The sequence below is a fragment of the Leuciscus leuciscus genome, assembly GCF_965113295.1.
Source record: "Leuciscus leuciscus genome assembly, chromosome: 24".
Taxonomy (NCBI): Eukaryota; Metazoa; Chordata; class Actinopteri; order Cypriniformes; family Leuciscidae; genus Leuciscus; species Leuciscus leuciscus.
In genome coordinates, this window is record NC_138723.1 from 15,796,157 (window position 1) to 15,811,917 (window position 15,761).

The 15,761-nt window shown below is 37.5% G+C and overlaps 2 protein-coding genes across 8 annotated transcripts in view; one reads left to right on the top strand and one right to left on the bottom strand.

The window, feature by feature from the left end:
* The window catches only part of cadm2a (cell adhesion molecule 2a), a 500,950-nt gene that overhangs the window by 226,093 nt on the left and 259,096 nt on the right, over nt 1–15,761 (bottom strand). The window lies entirely within an intron of this gene.
* The window catches only part of LOC309489028 (C-type lectin domain family 17, member A-like), a 261,815-nt gene that overhangs the window by 31,954 nt on the left and 214,100 nt on the right, over nt 1–15,761 (top strand). For 2 of the 5 annotated variants that reach the window (XM_082157523.1, XM_082157527.1), the window contains 2 exons: nt 9,345–9,451; nt 9,555–10,001. The exons of 1 other annotated variant lie outside the window; for it this stretch is intronic. In XM_082157523.1, coding sequence (XP_082013649.1) covers nt 9,345–9,451; nt 9,555–9,726 — 279 coding nt within the window. In that variant the 3' untranslated portion in view covers nt 9,727–10,001. Of the gene's footprint in view, nt 1–9,344; nt 9,452–9,554; nt 10,002–15,761 lie in introns of those variants that run through there. 2 more of the 5 variants (XM_082157524.1, XM_082157525.1) reach the window with 1 other exon arrangement.

Sequence of the window (15,761 nt, forward strand, 5' to 3'; positions counted from 1 at the left end):
GAACATCCCTACTTCATATATTTCAACTGAACCAACTAAAAATGTTCAGTGCAGCAAGTCGACATAACATTTTGAGATTGACCTCCAAAATCTTTACAGTGTGTTTGTGATGGCAAGAAATGTACAAAGCAGCCAAACACGTATCGTTCTTTACCATCCAACTGGGGACGCGAAGTTCATTTTGATTAATAAAATCATTATTCACTGTATAAAGTATGCTTTACGCTATACTAAATATAGGTCACTATATGACCTGAAATCGTTACCTTAAAGAGCTATTTCTGTTTGATTAATCCTATAAACCCTAAAGGGACTGCATAACCAAGCATAGAAAGTATCTATGAAGAGAGAAAATAAGCGTTAAATAAGAAAAATAATATTATGAATGAAAATAGGCATAATATATAATATACTATATATATGTAGTTAAATAATGAAGGCAGACTTCACTGCCAGTTCACTTCACTGTTCACACACACACACACACACACACACACACACACAGCTCCATTGCAGCCAAGTCCCCTCTTGTATAGATAGAGATCGTTCCGAGAGTCCCCTCTCGGCCAGTGTAGAGCGACATTGGTCTGTTAGTAATATAGATATGTATGTGTGTGTGCAATGACACATAACAATGGCAAGTAAATTGTTAGGGACTGCATAACCAAGCATAGAAAGTAAAAAAAATTATATTATGAATGATAAGAGGATATTCTCGCCTCTGCTTTTGAACTGTTGCTGCCGGACGGTCTGTATTTTTTACCCCATTGTAGATTTAAATGGTCTTTCCTCAAGCAATTCAATTTTTGATAACTGATGATGTTCGTCATTCTTTTCTTTTTTTTACTATGCATATTGTGATCTCTGATGCCTAGGCCTATAAATATATATTTTATTTTATTTTATTTTTTTTGCATATTTGAAGTTATATTATGAAAAAAGACCTTAAAATAAAATTTTGTATTTCATTTTTGTTTCTTCAAAATGACCAGATGCAGCAAGTCACCTCAAAAGTTTTGAATTAGATCAAGAAAGGTCCACTGTTGGATGGTAACGAACGACATATGTTTGGTTGCATTTAAATTGAGCAATAATTCAAACACTGACTTTCTCTGTACATCAACATCCTAGAAAAAAAAAAGGAAACAGAAAAAAAATGGCATGTCTATTGATTTTATTAGAGTAGAAATTATGTTTTAATTAATAGGCCACAACAGAGAATGAATTTCTTAAAGCAATAACTTTGCTGTAATGTCCACAACATAACGCTTCTGATGTTTTATAGTGCTTTCATTGAAAGTGTGAAAATGAAAGAAAATGAAAAATATCAAATAATATTCTGTATTATTTATTGGTATGGAACTGCTACTGAGGTACAGACGAAATTATTAAGAAAAGTAGTAACAATAAATTGTTAGGGACTGCATAACCAAGCATAGAAAGTATCTATGAAGAGAGAGCGTTAAATAAGAAAAATAATATTATGAATGATAAGAGGATATTCTCGCCTCTGCTTTTGAACTGTTGCCGTCGGGCCGTCTGTATTTTTTACCCCGTTGTAGATTTAAATGGTCTTTCCTAAAAAAAATCATATTTTTACATTTTTGATAACTGATGGGTTATATATACAGTATATATATACACATATATATGTATATATATATATATATATATATATATATATATATACACATATATATATATATATATATATATATATATATATATATATGTATATATATATATACATATATATATATGTATATATATATATGTATATATATATGTATATATATATATATATATAGTTACATAATGAAGGCAGACTTCACTGCCAGTTCACTTCACTGTTCACACACACACAGCTCCATTGCAGGCTATCAAGTCCCCACTAGTATAGATAGAGATCGTTCAGAGTTTCAGGTCCCCACTTGGCATGTTTTTTTTTAAATAAAAAAATGCATATTTGAAGTTATATTATGAAAAAAGAGCTTAAAAGAAAATTTTGTATGTCATTTTTGTTTCTTCAAAATGACCAGAAACACTAGTCCCCTCTTGGCCAGTGTAGAGCGATAGTCCCCTGTTAGTAATATAGACGTGTATGTGTGTGTGTGTGTGTGTGTGTGTGTGTGTGTGTGTGTGTGTGTGTGTGTGTGTGTGTTTTATAGTAAAAGTGCAGCTGTTTTAATTTGGCCTTCTATGTTTCATGGCAGGTAAAACTAAAACAATTGCAACTTTTTTTTTTATATACTGCGGAAATATAACTAATAGTTATAGGGTAAGTGGTGCTTTTTTACATCTTGTTCTATTCCAGGTACAATAAAAATGCATAAACACAATCTGATATCACTTACTCTGAAACCTTTATTTGAAAAACAACTTCTTTTTTTACAGATTTACAACATTCATTTAAAACTTTTTTTCTTTCTTTTTTTCTTAAAACAACATTTCGTTTCATTTCAAATGCTGAAGTCCTGATAGCCGGTTTTGTCCCCATTTTCTTTTTTCGCTTGCTTGGCTCCTCTTGTTCCTTTTCTTTTTCTTTTTTCCACTGATTAAAGGTGCAGTCTGGAAGAATGACCTAGTGGTGGAAATAGTTACTGCAGTCCAATTGAAAATATCAGAGATATTATATATCATATATTATATAAATATATGATATATTATTGTATAAATATCTGAGTCTGCTCCTCAGCCTGGACGGCGCTCACACGGGTTGCCAGTTTCAGCACACGAACAGGAACGAGCGCAATGGACAATGAAAATTGCCATTTGGCGTGCAGTATCACAGACCAAAACAAAAACAAACATTCCAGCCTGGAAACACACATTTCAAAGTAAAATAACTGGCTGTAGAAGTGTTTTTCAGAGAAACGAGTATGTGAACTTAGCATGTTTCCACAATATGTGCAAACATATAATGGTATTTTTATGCTTTAGTAGAATGAAAAAGTTACATACAGCACCTTTAATCTTAAAAAGGAATCCCATGTCTCTTGCTATTCTGTATTATGTATTAAACCCTTAACTGGTTTTCATGCTAAATTTTTTTACCAAAATATATAAACTAGTATTTGTCCATAAAAAATAAAATAATATTATCCTCTAAAAAGTATAATATATATATATATTATCCTCTAAAATATAATATTATCTTTTTTATCGCCTTTTTTTATACATCACATATTTTAGTAGTTATCATAAATTAGGTATCATTCGAAAGCTTACAAACTCAGAATTCATCCTGTGAAAACCAATTTGAAATTGGACGTTGCATTACCATAGAAACGGTACTCTAAATTATTTTATCTGGCCTCTCCCCTTTTGGGTGTCGTCATGTTTCATAATTTATGATCAAAACCTTTTCTAATCTTGACAAAACACATTGTCAGAAAGGTCTGAGTCTCAAGGTTCCATATTTTGTGATATTTGGACATAAATGTATTAATTTGTTAAGGCAGAATGCATAAAATTAACTTCAAGGGAATGTATGTCACCCAGTGGCTATTTTTGGTACTATGCCTAAACAAAATCTCATGGAAACTTCAATTTTTGTGATATCAACTTCAAATTTCGAACACAACTTGGTTAGATATATGGCTTTGATTTTATAGTAATTTTATAGTAAAAAATATTTTGTAAAATACATATTTTATAAAAAAGAAAAAATATTAAGTACAGTATAATTGATTTACTGTAAGTTTAAACTTCCATAACATTTTCATACTTACATTTTTTATAGTGCTTTCACTTCAGAAATACTCTGCTGAGTGTTTTCTTTAAAGGTCCCATGACATGAAATTTTCAATTTCTGAGGTTTTTTAACATTAATATGAGTTCCCCTACTCTATATATGGTCCCCAAGTTTCTAGAAATGTTAATCGGTGTAAATCGAGCTTTTGCTATCTTTCTCTGCCTTCGAGAAAATGGAAGCTCAACCAGGCTGATCTTGAATCTCCTCCTTATGACGTCATAAGGAGAAATGTTACCTCCCCTTTCTCTGCTTTGCCCGCCCAGATAATATTTTCAGCCCATGAGAAAATGAGCTAGGATGTAGGAACGCGCGCGCACGATTTTAGTTTGTCCACGAGAGAGATATCATGGCTTTTGAGCGAGCAAAGCATAATAATTGCTCAATAACTGGATGTACAAATGAACACTGAAGGGTCAATACAGAGCTGGGCTTGCTGAACGTCTGAAGCTAAAGTCTGGATCAATATCAACTCTCTTTGGCTCAGCTACACACCTCTGACAAGTAAGTCAACTATTATATAAGTGTGTTGCTTTACTGTTTATGGTTAACTTACATAGCTTGTTACACGTAGAATGTGGCTGTAACATTAGCTATGCAGTTACTTGCGCTAATGTAAAGGTAGACAGCATCAAGTATGTGTGTGAATACACACACTGTAACGCGAGTGTTGTATTGTACACTTCTTTGTTATTTGGATAACCGTTTTCCTGTTGGTTATATGGCGCGCGCGATATCCGCATTTCAAGATCGCAGAGCTTGATGTAATTGTAATAAGATAAATTACAGACGTTACAGATCTCTCATGAAAAGGCAACAGTAGGTTAGCGTTAGCTACATGATAATAACTGTAAACCATCCGAATAAAGTACCGTATTCAGACATAATATTTTAAACTAACCATTCGGAAACGTCCTGCTGGAGCCGCTGAGTTGCAAATTCTTCATCCGCTGCTTCTCCATCTGGACCAGATTCTGGGTCAAACTGAAATGCTTGAACGACTGCGTGTCTTCGTGCCATTGCAATATATCCAATGTAAACATGCGCGGTACCGTTGCCGCAAGATGGTCAAGGCCACACCCATCCTCCACCTTGCGCCGCCTTTCTCCTCCTCATCAGCATTTAAAGCTACAGACACCGAAACGGCCCGTCTGAAGAAAGCTCATTCTGGGACTGGCTTGTAGTGGCTATAATTCTGCACCAAGGCTGAATTTTTGGAAAGAGATTTCAGATACAGTACTAGGGACCACTAAGGCCTATATTAAAGCCTACAAAAAGTAGCATGTCATGGGACCTTTAAAACAAGACCAAACTTAAGTCTATATTCCAAAGCATCTAAACCATTTAAGTTTGAATAGTGCACTTTAACGTCCATTCTCAAAAAGGGGGGTGACAGTTAATGTTCTCACCATTTAAAGGAACCATATGTAAGAAATGTATTTCAATTAATCATAAAATGGCCCTGATATGTCACTAGACATTAAGAAATCATGTTCATTTCAAATACTTATATCACTGACAACACTAGTCCGGCCAGGATATTGTCATTTAAAAGTGAAGTTGCAGCCCTCAACTGATGTTGATGTTGTCATATTGTGTTTTGGCCTGATGCTCCACCCTCCACCTATCTACCAATCACGAAGTCAGTAGTGTTTCGGCATCCGGGTTGCCAGATCTGCTCTAGTTACCACAGCTGCAGCTACAAACGAGGGGAAATTCCCAGAGATAATTTATCAATAAAAATGTTTTTAAAAATAAATTAAATTATTAATTAATGTAAAATAAAACTTTAGCATTTGATAAGAAATGTTGTCTTCTCAGTGGAAATACATATAATGCAAGCTTATGGGTTCCTAAAAGTTGAAGCATCAAACAGCCCACACACCAATAAAGACGGTAATCCATACGACTCCAATGATTAGAGGTCTGCAAGACTGTATGAAATAATTGTTATATGGATAATATTCTAAAACATTACACATCGCCTACACAATACGCGATTACGACACGCGTGCAATACTTTAGCATACAAGTGACAGTCGATCATGCAGAACATCAGGGAGAAGTTGAAGAGGAGTTGCTAAAAGTTCCCAATGCTTCGGGAAAAACTGCATTTTAGACGAGTTTTGATTTGATTACCACAACAAACAATGAGCCTGAAATCTTCAACAGCGGATGTTATTCTTTTTCTTCACAACACTCGTGAATAAACAGTGAATGATGACCAATGTACATGTAGCATAACGTCACTCAGTTGAACGGAGTTTAAATTTTTTTTTTATTTATTATTGTTAATATAACTTTAGCCAGTTGGCCAAGAGTTCTTTGAAACATTGTTCTTCAGTAAATTAACATTTTAAAAAAAGGACATCTTTTTTTTACATCTTTATTTACTTTTTTGCTGCTGGATCACATAGTTTGGCTATTTAATATTCTCTACTGCATGCTTATGCTTCTCTGTAATGGACAGTCTGTATTAATATTTGTGGGCATTATTGTCAGTGGTGGTAGTTATGTTTGAGGCCTATAATAAAAGTTTACCTCTTAGCAGCGTGTGTGTGTGTAGCAGAGACAGCAGGCATCAGTGAGAGCTTAAAGTGATACTGATGTCGGTCTCAGGTCGGGTTCGGGCTGAAAAATTGCAGACGTTGTCGGGCTGGGGTCGGGTTAGGGCTTGAACAACACGGGTCAGGGCCGGGTTAGGGCTGGATTTTTTGGCCCGAGCAGAGCTCTACAATAAATGAATCAATGTCTTCTCAAGTGAAACGATAATTGTTTGTCACCTGCACTGAATGTGAGGGTTGAGTTCAAGGTTGACGTAAATGAAACATGAAGCGTGACAAAAGTATGCAGAGAAACTCATGATAAAAGTCATGAGGAAGTCGGATGCCGTCAGTTTTTTAAAAACAGAAATGACAAAATACAAAAATTAACAGATAATAACAAAGAGAAAAATCACAAGAAACCAAGAATGACAGTTCTACCAGAAAGACTCAGGAGGCAAGAGAACGTATGAATAAGATTTAATTAGCAGTTGTATGCAAATTTGAATCAAATAGGTGAAATGATAAAGTTATTTGGCGTAGCCCCCCTCCGTAATCCAGATCCAGAGGGTAGCAGACACTTGCAGTTCCTGCCAGAAGATGAAGGCAGGGGCGGAGCCTACCCCCAATGGATGGACAGGGACCGACCTGGTGGTGGTGGGGAGGATGGGAGTGAACGCCGCATCAGTGTCTGCGAACGTAGTAACGGGTGTTAACCGGACTTATATACTCCATACGTCCAGTGATGATTGGCTAGATCTGTGGTAAATGAATGACGTGACATCTCAGTCTTTCCGGTAGATCTTGCGCTAGAGCTCCCATTTCTTACGTGAGTTTCCCAGCGCGCTTAGGTCAAGCTTATGTTTACATCAAACGTGAACGGGACTCTCATGCACGTGCTGGTGACAGTTAGCAGGAAGCGAAAAGATGAGTAAAGTACGAGAACATTTCTGGGTGTACTTTATTTTCTTTTAATACATTGGCTAATACAGAATAGCAAAAGACATGTGATTCCTTCTTAAGATTCATCATTGGAAATAATGAGAAAGAAGAAGAGGAACAAGAGGAGGAAGAAGCCAAGCAAGAGAAATAAAAAAGGGACAAAACATGCTACTTTCTTTGGTATTTTTATGAAAAGTTGATTTAAAATTATAATTTTTAAATGAATAAGTGTAAAAATCTGTTTTGAATTAAATTTTTCAGATAAAGGTTTCAGAATCAGTGATATCAGATTGCGTGAATGAATTTTATTGTAGTTACTATTTAACTTCATGAAACAAGAGGGTCTCAAGCACTTTCATTTACAGCCCGTGAATATCACACTTACCCTGTAACTTCATGGAACAAGTGTATATTTTCCCAGTAATAAAAATAAATAAAAATAGTAGTAGTAATATTAGTAGAATAAGTATCCCTTAGTTCTAAAATACCTAAGGCATCTTTACACAGAAAAAGCGACACAGAAACCAAATCTGAAGTGGCATAAAATTACAAAATTTGCATTTACACAGATTTTTTATTGGTTCTCTGAAACGGCATAAATGCATTTACACAGGAATTAAAATCACGGGAAACAATGTTTTGAACATTATTATTTGAAAACTACAGTTTTAACAAAGTGTTATAAAATATTAAAAAAAAATTATAAAATAGGGCTGGGCGATATGGTTGAAAACTGTATCACGATATAAGTATTTCATATCGGTCAATATCGATAATTATATATATTTTTTATGACCTATTTAAAATAAGGACCAGGAGACAAAAATATTACATTGTATTACAAAATTACAAATATTTTAAACTGATTATAATCCTCCTCTGATTATAATCCCCTCAGTTATAAAGGCAGAAATGTCAACACAACCATGATGGAAAACACTCAAATAATTCAAATGTAAACATAAGTCTAAAATCACAATGAACACTTAACAATTTTCTCTTAACATTAAGGTGCAAAATTTAAAAATACGTAAGAAATGCTTAATAAAGTGTAATAAAATTGTGCAAAGTGTTAAATATAAACAGAGAAACCGACGACGGTCTTGCATAATTTGCAGACGACATTGGTCTGACTACGGTCAGACTTATAAAATCCCCAAAACTGCCATACTGGCGAGCCGACTTTTCCTGTTTTATCAACAATCGCTGCGGCGCTCATTTTCCACTTATCACTCCAAGCCGGATCTGTTACTGAAGAATCCCAACACGAGACAACAATATGGCGCAACCATACTGTTACATGACCAGCTGTTAGTGTGTCACCCCCTACGTTGCTAGGTTACCAGAGAGTGAGTGCCTTTGTTCATGCAACCAAACTTGATTCGCAACCTCTGGTTTCTTCCGACGAAGAAGAAAAAAAATTATAGAACGTTTTATCGAACGCATTTTTTATTGATATTGATTACGTGTCTATCGCGATACATATCGTTATCGTTTTATCGCCCAGCCCTATAATAAAATAAAAAGAAAGAAGTGAAAGAAGAAATTATGAAGTATTACACAGAGTAGATCACTGCAGGAATAAAAGAGGTTGAAAGTTGTTGTTTTTCAAAGATCCAGAAAACATGAACAATTCTGCTAGCGTTAGTGTTTCAGGCAGGACAGCAGATTTCACTGTTGTGTGGGGGTGAAATATGACGTCCTCAAGGAGATGATTTTTGGAATATAATATATCAATGCACAATTACAGTGACGCCAAATAAGCATTTACCGTATCTGAGAGAAATGTAGCAGCGCGTTGATCTACAAGTCTCTTCAAAGAAAGATTACAAACATTGAAAGCCAATTCATTACACACATTGACGACAATGAGCTTGGCCAATATGTTTTGTCTCCCTCTTCTTGATTATTTTAAGCATATTTTAAGTCTGCTTTTATGCACCATTGTGTCTTTACACAGAATTTTGAGCAGACACAGAGCCGCTTTAGAGCAGCCTTAACTCGACTGTGTAAAGATGCCTTTACAGTATAAATAATGTGTTAATTTTCCTGGTTGTTACTCCTTTATTCCCTAAACTTTACATATTGCAACTGTTTCATCTGCTCAGGATTTTGTGAAGAACATGACTGGTTCTGCTATAGTCTGGATTTGTCTGATTGACAGTGATGTGGAGAACACATGGAAATGGGTTGATAACAGCACACTGACCTCTGGGTGAGAAAACACTGAACTGATTAATATCTAATAAATGATTTTCACAGTCAGTATCATATCACACAGAAAGCAGCACTGAACATCTAATGCTGATCTGTTTCAGGTTCTGGGGGTCTGGAGAGCCTAATGGAGGAAGAAGAGAGAACTGTGTCGTGACTGTGGCTGTGCCTACATTGCCAGAGTGGGGTACTTTAGTTGGGTGGCTTGATGTTGAATGTACTAAAGCTTATCAATTGATCTGTGAGAAGAGTATTTCACAACTCACACTGCCATAGAAACATCACACACCTTTTTTGATGCAAGTTTAACAGAACAAAACTTTTGTAATAATTGATTATTATCTGAAGCAGTGTTTCTCAACCTTGTTCCTGGAGGATGCTCTCAACAGCACATTTTGAATGTCTCCTTTGTCAGACATCTATTTCATGTCCTGGTGTTTCTTGTAAAGAGCTGATGAGTTGTCAAAAGTCTAAATAGAGAAAATGTGATTGATGGTTTGACAGCTTTTTGTTTTATTGTTATTCTGTAATAAACTAAATTTAATATAAAACATATTTTTGTTTTGAATACACACATCTACTCATTCAATATTATTCACAATTTTTATTTATTTTTTATCCACATTTTATGTACGATGACAGAACACACATGGAAAGTGGAAATTATTTAGTAACCAAAAAATAAATAAAACAGAATAATGTTGTCTAAGAATAAGTTGGACCAATATTTAACATATTGAATATTTAAGATACATTTAGTCCTGGTTTGCTTAGTGTTTACACTATCATAAAATACAAGCAGAACAACTTTTATGAAAAAAACAAAGCTTGTGTGTGGGGCTAAATGTGCTTGTTGTATGTGTGTACATTACATATGGTAAGTGAAAACTCATGTAAAGCTTATGAAACGTGTAAAGGAGTCAAAACAGCCTAAGGAATTCCTCTGTCATACACACAAACAAAGATCTGCTGCAAGCACACAGGGTTCCAACGCCTGTACTGAACTGTAATAGGTTGCATCTTGTGAAATCCCATCCGATTTTTGGTTCATTTCAAAGTCCATGTTGCATTCACATTTCCGTCTAACTGCACCAGAGTTAGTTTGGAAGCGGACCGAGACCCCCTGAAAAGAGGATCTACTTGTTTGGTGATTCACTGTAGATATAAAGATATATCTACACTAGTGGCAGTAAAATTTGTATTCCTTTTCACACAAATTATGGTTACAGGGATAGATTATTGATTAATAAAGATTTATTTTTGAGTAGTTCCTTACAAAATACTATGTTATGACCTCAAAACACTTTACCAAAATATTGTCTGTATGAACAAATAACTGAATTCAAGCCCCTTTTCTATACTCAAGATTTTTTGTAAATAATGGCAGTAACTATAGTAAGAGTGAGTTAAAGGTGCAATGCGCAACATTTCATGTTAAAAATACCCGTTTTTCTAACCCATACATGCTTAAACAATTGCCTGATGGGCTGAATGAGCCCTTCTCTGATCACTGCGATTGCCTCTATAATCCTGTACAGTAAAATAAATAAGAGGGATTCGGGACGGAATGACCGTGCACACCTCTAGTTGCAGTTTCGCTTGTCGCCAGAGGGGGCATAGTTCTGCAAAAACTCAGAGACTTGCGCATTGCACCTTTAAGTAAATATAAAAGTCGACCTTGATGATCTTGTTACAATTAATACAACATGATTTTTAAAAATGAGACTAAATGTGAAGTTTATCAATCAAATCTTAATTAACCAATAACAGCTTTAACCAAGACCACAAAAGCTGTGTAGTTCTGGGCTGATCCCTCACCTTCCTCATGATCATTGATGCCCCACGAGGTGAGATCTTGCTTGGTGCCCAAGACCGAGGGATATCGACCCATATGGAAATAATATACGGATGACACGTTAATCACGCTTTCGCTCGTAACTTCATGAAACATGCTCAGATTGTGGAAAATGGCATTATTTTCACAAAACATCATTATTTACAGCTAGGGATGGGGCCGATCCGATCCAGTATCGGTATCGGGACCGATACCAGCGTAATTCACGTATCGGATTTTCCCGATCCAACCTGCGGAGATATCCGATATCCTTGAGTCATGTCTGCGCTTTAACGTTGTCTGCTGAAATGACTCCAAAAGTGATTCCCGCCGGCTAGTCTGCTAGCTGGCTGCAAACTGCGGAATGGATTTCCTGAACGGAGGCGCGGCTCAATGAGACACAGAGTTATGAGACACGCCACCGCTCAGGAAATCCATTCCGCAGTTTGCGGCCGCTGTGTGGAAATACTTCACACTGGAAACACCGCAGAGCAAGACAGCAAAATGCAATGTTTGCAAAGCCGTAATTCAGAGCTCGTTGAAGCTCCCTCGCGTCGTACAACACAACGAATGCAATCAAACATTTGAAAAAGCACCACGTTACTGTGCGTTCACACTAAACGCGAATAGCGCGTCAAATTCGCGTCTGCCGCGTCTAGTTGGACGCTTGAATATTTTGAATCCATTCGCGCGCCCAGAGCGAAATTGACGCTCGTAAATAGCAAAAGTTTGAAGCGAAATTGACGCGCGTCTGAGGCGAAATCCGCTTGTCTGTTTGCACATGGCTGATGTTGATCGAGCATTCATCGAGAGAGTTACAGCATCGGAGCGAGGATCACCCTTTAGATAGTGTGTGTGTGTAAGATGTTTACACTTGCACTTTTCTTATATTTCAAGACTCAAGTATTTGACATTTTGGGAATGTAATAAATATTGACATGACCTACAGTTGCATATTTGTTTTCAGAATGGGATTTTTCCTGTTAACAGGATTTACTGTTTTTCTGACTTCCTTTTCTGACCTTATACTTACCATACATGCATAAATATGTAGGCCTACATATCATACTTGCCTGTTGAGAGGAGTTTATTTCAGCATCATATAAAATAAACAATAATGATAATAATAATATTAAAGCAAACACAGCTCTGGTATCGGAATAGTATCGGTATCGGCCGATATCCAAATTCAGGTATCGGGATCGGATCGGAAGTGAAAAAATGTGGATCGGTGCATCCCTATTTACAGCAGATTCTCATGATTATTACGATTGAATCTTTCTTTATCTTTCCTGATAAAGCAGCGTTTATGAGCGTTGCTAGTTTGTGTACAGCCGTTACCGAGGAAACCACAGTTTCTGCCACTCCTAAAGCGCCTCCTGCTGGCAACTCTATGTAAAAAGCCTTGCAAACCTGTATACTATGTGGATTTTTTCTATTTACTCATGACAGTAAAATAGGGCATTCTAAATCAATCTACAGCAGTATTTCCTCTCTCACTCAGTAGAAAATGTGGTTAACACCCAGTCATGCTTGGAAAAAACTAAATACCGCCATAATACCGAGAAATCTGTATAATTTTGAAAAATACCGTGATATGGATTTTTGGTCATACTGCCCAACTATATGACCAAACTGTCATAAGTAATACTAATTACTTATCATTACTTAAAGTGGATGCTCCCGTTTGAAATGAGTCCAAAATAAACATAATCCATTGTGTCGATCACAAGATATTCCTCATAGAGTAAAAAAATGCCCATTAGGGAGTGTCAAGGGGCTAAACAAAAAGGCTACCTTGGTTACAAATGCTGTAACTTTTGATTACTTTATGCTATCACCACAAAATCTGACACAGATGCAGCACACATGTAGGGAAACTTAAATAAGGCGGTCAAAACGGAGTGGAGTGTGGGAGCATTTCAAATTAATTAATGATGACAAAGACGCCCAATGTAAACTCTGCGACGATTATGTACAACAGCTCTATGAGTTCGCTAAGATACCACCTTCATAACTTGCATGCAGCCGTGTTGCAGGGAGGAAGTCTGTCGCCTTCACAACCTACAATCGCTGCTGTGGTGGGAAGGCGAGTATGTGACCACAGGAAAGCGGAGGGCATTACTCAGAGGATTTGCAGCATGATCGAAAAAGATATGATGCCAGTTAGCACCACTGATGGTGAGGGATTTCGGGAGTTAATACACTTCATGGAGCCAGGATATAATATGCATATGCGCACAGGACTTACTCCTGACCATGTTAATATGCTTATTTTCTTGAACAAAAATATAGGGGTCTAGGTCAGGAGCCTATTCAAAAGACATTGAGACAGGAATGTTTTTGTTTCAGGAGAGGTAGCCTATATCTTCATTTGACTGTTCTAAGGGACGCCCTCTAATTTTACTGTCACCTTCCTCAGGGATGATTTAAGTTGTGTTCAGTTCTATATTTGAAGTTTCCAGGTCTAGTAATCTTACTGTTACCTTTCTCAGACCAAGGGGGATTATAAGTGCTGCTGCTAATGTTTCAAGTTTTTCATACAAGTAGTTTACCAGATAGATTATTATTTGTAGGCTTAATATAGTGTAGGCTAAGCCTACCCATATAGATTTTTATTTAAAATGTATTTTATGTTGCTTAATGTTTCACATGCAACAGGTGAGCCAGTGCACAATTTTTTTTATGTATTTAAATTTTCTGTGCAGAATTTATTTTGTTAAACTACATAAATGCCATTATCTGTACCGTATCCCAACTTTTACAATAAAACATCAATTGAGCAATATAACATGTATTTTTATTCAGTATATAAGCAAAATTTTGCTTTTTATATTAAAGACACTATTGATACCGTGAGAAATTTACATTCTCAGGAAAATAGCCGCTTATCAGTTAATCGATCGATAAGGTCAATCAACTAATGATTAATTAATTAATCGATCATTTGCATCCCTAAAATTACACATATACACATATACATATAAGATATAAGGGCAGGAGAGAGAAAGAGATCGATGACCTGGTGGCAAGCAGAAGGCAGCTTCGCAAACGTTGGAGGAAGGCAGAGGAGTCTGAGAAGGAGGGCCTGAAAGCTCTCTGGGATGAGATCAGAAGACGCCTTGCTAACCTCCGGAGGGCAGAACGCATTAGAAGACGGAGAAAAAGGAAGGAGAAGGAAAGATCGAGTTTCTTCAGGAATCCATTTCGGCATGCACACGGGCTCCTGGAGGAGAAGACAAGTGGAACCCTGGATATCTCTAAAGAAGAACTACAGGAGCACATTCGCACTCAGTACAGTGACCCAGCAAGAAACAACCCCCTAGGCTCGCCAGGGTATGTGCCTAGACCCTCAGAACCATCAGCCCTGTTTGACGTATCACCACCCAAGCTCAGCGAGGTCAGGAAGGTGATCCAGCGGGCAAGATCTGCTTCAGCACCAGGCCCGAACGGAATACCGTACAAGCTGTATAAGAACTGCCCAGGAGTGCTGAAGCTGCTATGGACCCTGATGAGAATCACCTGGACTAAACAGACCATACCATCCGAGTGGCAGAGGGCAGTGGCAGTCTCTATTCCCAAACAACAGAACGCCAAGACCATCGAGCAGTTCAGGAGCATAGCTCTACTGAATGTGGAGGGGAAAATCTTCTTCTCCGTGATGGCAAGGAAAATGTCCATCTACCTCATGGAGAACAACTACATTGATACCAGCTGCCAGAAAGCCGGGATTCCAGGTTTTCCTGGCTGTGTGGAGCATGCTTCCATGATTTGGGAACAGATCCAGACCACTAAGAGGGAGAAGAAAGATCTGCACGCCATATGGCTAGATCTATCCAATGCCTATGGGTCAGTGCCACACCTGCTCATAGCCTACGCTTTGGAATTCTTCTACATCCCAGACAACATCAGGACCATGATCATGAACTACTTCCAGGACATGCACATGTGCTTTGCACTGAAGAAGTTCACCACTTGCTGGCAACAACTGGAAGTAGGGATCGCAATGGGATGCTCCATTTCCCCCATCCTCTTCGTGGCAGCATTTGAGGTCATCCTGATTGGGGCAAGGCAGGTGGTGGGTGGGGTCCGGTTGTCTGCAGGCCAGAGGCTCCCGCCCCTAAGGAGCTATATTGATGACATCACCTGCCTCTTACGAACCGCCCCATGCACATCTAGGCTACTTAAGAGGCTGGATGAGCTGATCACCTGGGCCAGGATGAAGTTCAAGCCGCAGAAGTCAAGGAGCCTCTCATTGCGAAAGGGGGAGAGAAATGACAGACTCACCTTCACCATTAGCGGGGAAGACATCCCCCGCATCGTGGATCAGCCCATCCGAAGCCTAGGAAGACCTTATACATCTGGTCTCTCAGACAAGGATATGGGGAAAATCATCCTTCTGCAGCTGTCAGAAGGCCTATCCAAGATTGACGCAAGCCAGTTACCCGGAAAGTACAAGGTGTGGTGTTATCACTTC